Source organism: Arvicanthis niloticus, chromosome 2 (assembly GCF_011762505.2).
Source record: "Arvicanthis niloticus isolate mArvNil1 chromosome 2, mArvNil1.pat.X, whole genome shotgun sequence".
NCBI lineage: Eukaryota > Metazoa > Chordata > Mammalia > Rodentia > Muridae > Arvicanthis > Arvicanthis niloticus.
This window is the reverse complement of record NC_047659.1, coordinates 42,290,776-42,299,866: the sequence shown is the minus strand read 5'-3', so window position 1 is coordinate 42,299,866 and position 9,091 is coordinate 42,290,776. Positions and strand designations below refer to the sequence as shown.

The 9,091-nt window shown below is 35.2% G+C and overlaps 1 protein-coding gene across 6 annotated transcripts in view; it reads left to right on the top strand.

Moving 5' to 3' along the window:
* Positions 1 to 9,091, top strand: part of Scn9a (sodium voltage-gated channel alpha subunit 9) — an 84,323-nt gene that overhangs the window by 38,889 nt on the left and 36,343 nt on the right. For all 6 annotated transcript variants that reach the window (XM_034494863.2, XM_034494861.2, XM_076928842.1 and 3 more), the window contains one exon: positions 1,566 to 2,042. In XM_034494863.2, coding sequence (XP_034350754.1) covers positions 1,566 to 2,042 — 477 coding nt within the window. The remainder of the gene's footprint in view (positions 1 to 1,565; positions 2,043 to 9,091) is intronic.

Genomic DNA, 9,091 nt, shown 5'->3' with positions numbered 1-9,091 from the left:
ATCCTCTGCGAAAATCTTAGCACCTGAAATTAACCTGGATACTTAATTTACAAAGAAAATACATAAATGGCTTTGGCTTCAATTAAGGCCTTGCTTCAAGGGTACAAATGAGTTAAGGGACTATAGCAAATTCATGGCTTTGAGTTTATTGTTAGGGTGTTTTCCATATTTTATTTAGAAATAGCTGAGAGGAGTTAACAGACAACAGTCCAGGTTACCTTACATGGATAGTTGGTTTTCAAAACATCAGAAGTCTATAGAATTGACGTTACAAATATTTCTATATTAATGTTCATTTTGATTAGAGACCTGTCTGCTCCTGACAGCTTCCTGTCTTGGATTCTAAGACGAAATTGAGCATCCTCCAGTTGTGCGGTGACAGCCACTAGGCAAGAATTGCCTCTTTCCATCTACAGACAAATTACTGTCCAGAAAAGGACACACTTGCAGAATAGTCGACTGATTATATCTGCCTAGACAGAGTAATCAGCCCTTAATAATTCTGCAACACTAAGGTCTGTCAGATGATTCTGGGCCAGAAGGCTGAAGATTTGATGCTCCAATGTTCAATAGTATAAGGGCTTTCTAGGTGTTCAGCGGTCTCTATAAATTGGCTAAGTTTTAGAAGCTATGCTTAGTGCTTCCCATAATTTCAGTTAACTCAGTCATTCTGGATTTCTGATGGGGTTGAAGACCTATAGTCTCATAGCCAATCCTGGCTATTTATTTTGAGAGAAAAGATCTGAGTGGATGGTTTTCAGCTGACATCCATTCTAAAGCCAAGAAAAAAAAGAGCCAGACTCAAAACTAAATGCTTTAGTTAGGAGAGATGACAGAGGTTCTGGTTAGTCAACAAAATGATGGACTGGGTATTAGGACTATCTTGTACCTCACTGGTACAATAAGGAATAATTATGTTCTAATTTCATTTTGAGAGAAAAGTTTTATTTTAACAGGAAGGGTGAAGCTAGGTGATGAGAGAGAGAGAAAGAGGGGGGGCATGGAGGCAGATGTTCAAGTGTCTCCACCAGTCAAAGATAGTTTATATATCTAGGTTGGATATTGGGTTACACTTCTGATTGAGCATTACCAAACTTATAAAGCCTTTGATTAACATTTTTTTAAAAATGTATAAAAGCAAAAAGGAAAAGGGGGCATGGGATAGGGGTTTTCTAGGGAGGGGAAATGGGGAAAGGGGATGGCATCTGAAATGTAAATAAAATATAAAAAAAATAAATTTAAAAAAAGAGAATTTTTAGAGGGAATTTGACTGGCTCACTTTAGAGAACAAAAATAGAGTGATCATGGCATGATGACAATAGTATATATGATTTTCTACTCTTCAGGGCAATTCATCATGAGTATTGCTTGCCTCAGTTGCTCAAGTCCCTATGTCTATATGTGGAGAGAGTATTGAATCTCCTCTGACCTGTTTTTACTTATTCATGGAAAAGTGCTGTATCTTTTTGTCATTGTGGTTTGTATTGTGACCTGTAATTCTGAAAGTATGCTTCTTTGTGTTTCCCATGTCCCTGTTTTTCCCCTTCCCACCCACCCTGACATAGGTCCTGAACCTGTTTCTGGCTTTATTACTGAGTTCCTTTAGTTCTGACAATCTTACAGCAATTGAAGAAGACACCGATGCAAACAACCTCCAGATTGCGGTGGCCAGGATTAAAAGAGGAATAAATTATGTGAAACAGACCCTGCGTGAATTCGTTCTAAATTCATTTTCCAAGAAGCCAAAGGGTTCCAAGGACACAAAACGAACAGCGGATCCTAGCAACAAAAAAGAAAACTATATCTCAAACCGTACCCTTGCTGAGATGAGCAAAGATCACAATTTCCTCAAAGAAAAGGAAAGAGTCAGTGGTTTTGGCAGCAGTCTAGACAAAAGCTTTATGGATGAAAATGATTACCAGTCCTTTATTCATAATCCCAGTCTCACAGTGACAGTGCCAATTGCACCTGGGGAGTCTGATTTGGAAAATATGAACACAGAAGAACTTAGCAGTGACTCAGATAGTGACTACAGCAAAGAGGTAAGGTCACATTGCATGTATTGTTGCCCCAATTACCTGTAGATGAACCAACATTTAAGATGTCTGGTATCTCTGGTCTAACATTGGTCATGCTAAGGAAGAGATGGTGACTGTCATTTCAAACACCTTGCTGACTGTTCGAATAAGCTTTTCTTGCTGCTTCTTAATAATTGATGTAACTTCGTGTAGACAATGGGATCTTCCCACTCTCCATCTCTTTCTTGTCACCAGTGCTGCACTTAAACAGACCTCATCTCTCTCCTGTTGAATTCACTAGTCATCTCCACTGCCCTTACCTTTGCACTCACTACCTGCCAACTCTGACTAGACCCTCCACCTCCATTTTTCATTTACGCCATGCATTGAAGTTGATTTCATATCTACTCCATGCATGAAAGCTAATTTCCCTTCAGTTCATTCCTAACCAAGCGCTTCCCATGATAGAGTCATGCATGGCTCCCTGAGTCTCCAAACATGGACACTACATGTAAAGCTGCAGCTCTGGCCACCAGTGCGTCCTCTGCTTTCCTGAAAATCTATCTCTAAGACCAGTAACTTCCTTTCTACACCAAACACTTTCTACCTGTGCAGCCTTGCTGAAAATTTCCTTCTGTGGACAAAATCCTGAATAAATCTGAATAAAGATTTGAGTTTGATACCCTTATGTAAAGTCATTAGTACCTAAATCACAGCTTACATGATTGTATGCAAAGTTCTCCAAACACCTAACCTGCTGAATCCTTCCCAATCTCTTCTATAGTGGACAAAAATCATCTAATTTCTAGGCCTACATGATTTTATTCCTCTCTCAATTTATTCAGATTTAAATTTAATTTTAGGAGCAACTTTGGGATACATTAAATGGTACTATGAGTACAGGATAGAAACTTTAAAAGCACATTTATGTCTTCTCTTCCCACCTCAGTCTATGTATGTCTAGGCAATTTTCTGATTTTATTCATTTAAATTATTGGTTTTATTTTTCAAGTATCATTGATCTGTTTAGACCTATTAAATCTTGCCATCCATGAATTTATAGTCAATAGATCAGAAAGGTTACATGACATAATAATGGGCAATTCAGATATATATATACCCAATGTAGTTCATGAACATGTCATGATAATCAATCATTTATTGAGTGAATAAATGATTAAGTAAACATATTATAAATGTATATCATTAAGTATAAAAAATGCTACCTGGTGACCAAGTCAGAAAGACATCCCTTTATATATTTTAAAATTGTTCACATAGAAAAGTAATACAATAAATTTTACTAGTATCAGCTTGCAGAAAACCCAACCCCACAAATGTAACTTTAGTAGCATGTCTCTGAGTTTAGTCTCATATGGTAAAGGAAATTAACTCAATGACACAAGTTTTCTCCTAATAACAAGGAAAGTGATGAAGTTTTGATTGCCTGGAAGACAATTGCTCTATAAAGTAAGTCTAAAATCCTAGTTGTCAAAGAAATTTACGAGACAGAAAAGTCAACCAAAGCCATTTGAACTTGCTTACTAACATCCAGGGGGAATTCTTTAACCCACAGTTTTAACCTCATCTTAACCCGACTATATGTTGTCAAAGACTATTCCAAATAAAGACACATCCAAAGGTAACAAGGTGACTAAACATGGTTTCATTTTTTTCAGGAGAGGGGTAGATACATTCTATGTAAATGCATTTGACTTAGAAGGATGGATGTATAATTATGGCATTAAAATATACAAAGGGCAGCTAAATTTCAGGAATTAGGTTAATCGACTATACGTTGGGACATCCAAATGAAGCTGAGTGGTGGGTATCAGGAAACACAGTCTAAAAGGAAAAAGAGGAGTTGACGTTGCATAGACGACTGAGACTCTAAAAGACTAATAAAATATGTTGGTTGTAGATGTTTCTGGAAGTTTTTTGGTTTGGATACCAAATCTATACCACAGTCCTATATGCCATAGAAAGACAAACTAGTAAACAGAGATGAAAATGACCTTAGTGGTACTCCCCTGAAACAGTGAAATTTAGGATCAAATATTGTGCTCCAATGGGATTTGACATTTGCTGACTCACTGGGAGTCTAACATTGCACTCTAGTTTAAAGTGAATCCTGAATTCTGATTTACTAGCTTAGACTGCATTGCCGTAATCATTCTTAAGAATTATATTTTACTGGCTAAACTTTGTTAGCTTATAACAGTCTTATTTCTGGATTTATTAAGCTGATATTTAATCAAATATATTTTTCTCAAGACAACATAACTCTCCCTTTTCTATTCATTTAGAAATGTCAGTGTACATTATTAATAGCATAATGTATATTAATGATTATATATTTGAATAAAGGAAAGTCATCTGTTTTAATAATATGCCTCTATTTTCATGTAAAATATTAATAAATATAGCAAGCTCCTCTCAACCAAATTCAGCCCCTCATGGTCACTACCTGCTATGTGTTCTGCGGTGAGTCCTGCTGGGGTAACCCTGTGCTTCCTATCCTGATATCTCAGGCCTATCAGTGAGATTGGGATGTAACACAGAAGCATCCCTGAGGTCCAGAATATGGGCTTTGCAGCCTCTTCTTTGTCTGCATGACGATTTAAATTATGACACAAAAGCATAAAACTAATTTGGCAAAGTAGTGTTTTACTCTAACACAGGTAACTGATACAACCAGCAAGCACATATTTCCATTATTATGTTTTACAAAAATATAAAGTTGTTAAGAAAATAAAAGTTAAGTTTGTTTCTTGAATTTGAATGATACACAAAATAAGAGGATATGAAGTTGAAGGATAGGAATTACAAATATTCAACAGTTTTTCCATCACAATATTCTAAGTTTCATATATTTCAGTATAACAAAGGACAAAGAAAATCTGTGGGGGGGACCTTTAGTCTACAAGTACTATATTCATTTTAACTGCCTAAACATTATGCAACTAATTGTAATAATTTCATCCATTTCTTCCATTCATGCACAACAGAGAGCATAGATTCCGATTTTCTATATGTGCCCAGCACTAAGACATGTATACTGTTTCCTGTCATAGATTACAGTCCTTAAATATTTTACTTGATTTCCAAGTTGACACTAAATGTTCATGTACTTTAAAAGTAAATATTAAGTAGTAATTGATAAAAGTAACGAAATAATTTTACAAGTGAGATAAATACGCAAACCATTGCAACACAGGCAGGGTAAACACATTCTGGAAAAGGATCCTAAGATGTCCCATTGGGGGCCTCCAAAATAAGATATGTAAGCCTTAAAGCTGGAAGAGGCGGCCCTTGAGCTGAACTCTGACACACAGAGGTAAATTTACTGGCCGTCTGTACCACAGAAGGAAATCTCAGGCCAAGCACCACGCCTTCATATCTCTTACCTGATATCAGTCATTTGTCCCTCTGTTCATTCTCCTACTCAGTATTTAAGTCTGAAAGCCACCACCTCTAAAGAAAAGCTGATATGAAATGCATTCACTTTATTGATTTGATAAAATGTTACTTAAAAATGTACAGTCATCAAAGTTAAATATTTTATATCCACTTTCTTGATTTTTTTCTTTGTTATTAAGTCTGCATCAAAGGCTTTGTTTGGATTCTTTCCCCTCGTCCTCTCATTACAGGGCAGGTTATATTTCCACTTAATATTGAACTTTGCAAAGTATCATCTTCACCAGAAACGCCTTTGACCAGCCAAATTTCATTCTTTGTTTGTATTGGGGGTAGCTGCTCTTTGATTCTACCTTGCATGTGTTAGATCCCTAAAATCAATCACTCTTCTAGAGAATTCTACTTGGATCATTTCTGTTCTTCAGATTGGATCCAAAATCTAAAAACAACAACAACAAAAAACTCTTTCTTTATTGAGCGATGGAACATTGATTGATCTGGAATATCTAAATGATAATTTTGTAATCTTTATGCTTTAATAGATTTGAAAGTGCTGCTTTTCTGCTGTGATGTTTAAACTCTTGAATTAAATTAAACATGACTACTGAATGTAAATTGAGAAACGTTTATTTTGAGTATTTTTCTCAAATTATATACTACTACTCTCTTCCAGCCCACACTGCTTATATTTTTAAATATTGATTGTATTATAGGATAAACATGAAAATTGCTTAGTACATGATAGTGTATATGTTTATTTGCTGAAAAAATGAGATTATAAAACTAGATAATTATTCTTTAATTCTACTTGAATGACATTTTATTTTTAGTGTGTTCCAAATATATTACCTAATATTAAATATGTAGCATCTATTTTAGACAGATACTTAGTTCCTACCTGTAGGTAGAATGCCTTGCAGACTTTGAGTCACAGTTGACTGCTTCCTCACGCTGCCTTTCTTGGCTTCAGAACCTAACCTTCTCACCTCTGCAGGGGTAAAACCACAATGGAACGCCCCAGGATGCAGCTCTGTGCTTTAACTACTCAGAGACACATGTGACCACTTTTACACAGGTTACCTAAAACATCATACATATATGATTTTTTCTTCAGTGTCTTGCATGCTGTTCAGCTACAAAGTCTCTCTGCCTGACCCATTGCAAGAAAGTAGAAAAAACATATGATTGTTCCATCGATGAGTTGACTTCACAGCATGTCCCTGGGGTTATTCCATCATTTTTTGTGACTTTCTTGATTACTCTCTTGGTATAGCTTTCATGTTCTGAGTGAATTTCCAGTGCATGACTTGTAGAATGTTATTGGATGGATTATAAAAGTAAGATATAGAAGAAAACATTTTGAAATTGTGTTTCAAATAAAAACCACTTTCTGCTTTAACGATTTAATCTTTAATGTCACCCAAATTTAGTGGGAGAAATATTTTAAATATAAACATTAAAATCATAGAACAAGAGGATCATTTTATTTCTAGCTTTGATTTTACAGATTATAAAATTAAAACACAGCATTGACTGCTGCCAGACATATCTAGGAAAGTAGGAGCAGAGCCAATGTCCCCAATGTCCAAGTCTAGATTTTTAATAATTTCAAAATGATTTAGCAATGATAGCACTTTATTTTTATAAGCAATTCAAAACCTCAAGCATGTTTATATATTAAATACCATCAAGCTAATAATCTATGTCTACCAATGAGAAATATATTTGAAATGTTTCATTTAATCCCAGAAATGATATCTCTCACTGATGAGAGTAGGTTTCTGGTTCTACAGAGTTCCCTCTCCTCGTAGTGTTCAGTGAAAATAAAAGACCTATACAGCTTTATTTAACTATGCTACAGACACTTGTCCTAAGATTATGAATAATGTAGTCTGCTTTACCCAATATTTCTAAAACATAAGCAAAAATCCTTCTCTGATATCAAGTAATGTCTATTAATTGTAATATAATCTTTGAAGGACTGAGTAAGGAAGGCACCCTAAAACTTTTGCCTTATTTTATAATCCAGTTCATAGTTTGACTTTCTCTGTCATTGTTGAAATGTTTGTATTATTTGTTGTCCACTGTGCAATGAGGAAAACAAAGTGTTGTGCTGAAATAGTCATGCCCCAGGGACAATGACACTAAGGAAAAAAGAAAAACTGTCAACAACAACAATCCCTTGTGTTTCAGTATTATATGCACATGAAGTTATGGTTAACAGTTTGAAAAAGAATTTTCCTTTTTTAGTTTCTAATGGTTTAAACTCAATGATCTTGACTAAAACCATTTCACAATGTAATAAATATTCTTCAAGTAAATCATTAATAAAAACACATAATATCCAATATACCTTATATAAATATAGTAAAGCATGTAATATTACAGACATTTTAGATGTACATGTACATGTAGTTACATGTATTTATGTATATAATATATGCACATTACTATATATATTACTATTACTATATATAGTATATACATATATGGTTATATTGTGAATTCATAAATTTCTTGCCAAACTAGTATTAGAAAAGATGTAGTACATATCGAGAAATGATATTCCTGGGCCTGGAGAGAAGCTCAGTGTTTAAGAGTGCTGGATCTCTGTTCAGTTCCTCGCACCTATGTCAGGTTTCCCACAACTCACTATAACTCCTACTTGAAGGATTTGCTGCCCTCTTCTGGCCTCTGTTAGCACTGTACCAACATCCTCAAACACACACACACACACACACAGACACACACACACACAGACACACACACACATACACAAAGATTTTAAAGTCTGACAACGTATAAGCTGAGTCTTTCAGTTGCAAAGAGTGGTTTAGAATTTGGTGTTTTAATAGAAGCATCCTGTACAAAGGTTAGAAGACATTTTTTCGTGCATGAAAACTTTGGATTGTACATTGTGTGTTCAATATTAGAAATTCACATGTTAACAAAACTGATAATTATTCCAGTCTTTGGAATTTTCTCCTCCTGATCTTCGCTTAGGGGATAATGACATTACAAAAATATACAGAGTAGTTTTTCTTTTTTCATTTGTTTTGAATTTACGAACAACATGAAGGAACTTGGGACTTTGAATCTATTCTTAGACACACACTCTGTCTTCCTGTTTACACTCCTTAAACCCTTGTTAACGACTTGGAATTTTTCAACAGGTGTTGGTTGTGATAATGTTTGCTAAAATCTTTTGGAGTATTTCCTATCAATCACTATCCTGGTCGTTTTATGATAGCACACAGAAACCTTGAAAACTTTATTGGGCAATGCCCCTTCCATTTTCATTAGAGTGAAACTCTAAGATTACACTACACCATTAAAACAAACAACAAAAATGCTGCCTTCAAACTTCTTATGTTTCCACATGTTACCTTTGTCTGTGCATATTTTAAACCAAGGTCTTACCACATGGCTGCATCAGTTGTCTGGAAGTTACAGAGTGTCATTGATAGAGGATGCTTAGGAAATTAAGGATTCAGTAAAGTCATTGCTGTTTACTTTTTCTTGTCAATGGCTGAAGTTGCCCTCATTATCTTGTAGCATCTGAAACTACATGCCATGTGGACCGTGTGAGTTATTACTGCTAAGCATTTACACTGGGAACAAGGTTGTTCCTGACATGCTAACCAGGCTTTCTAACA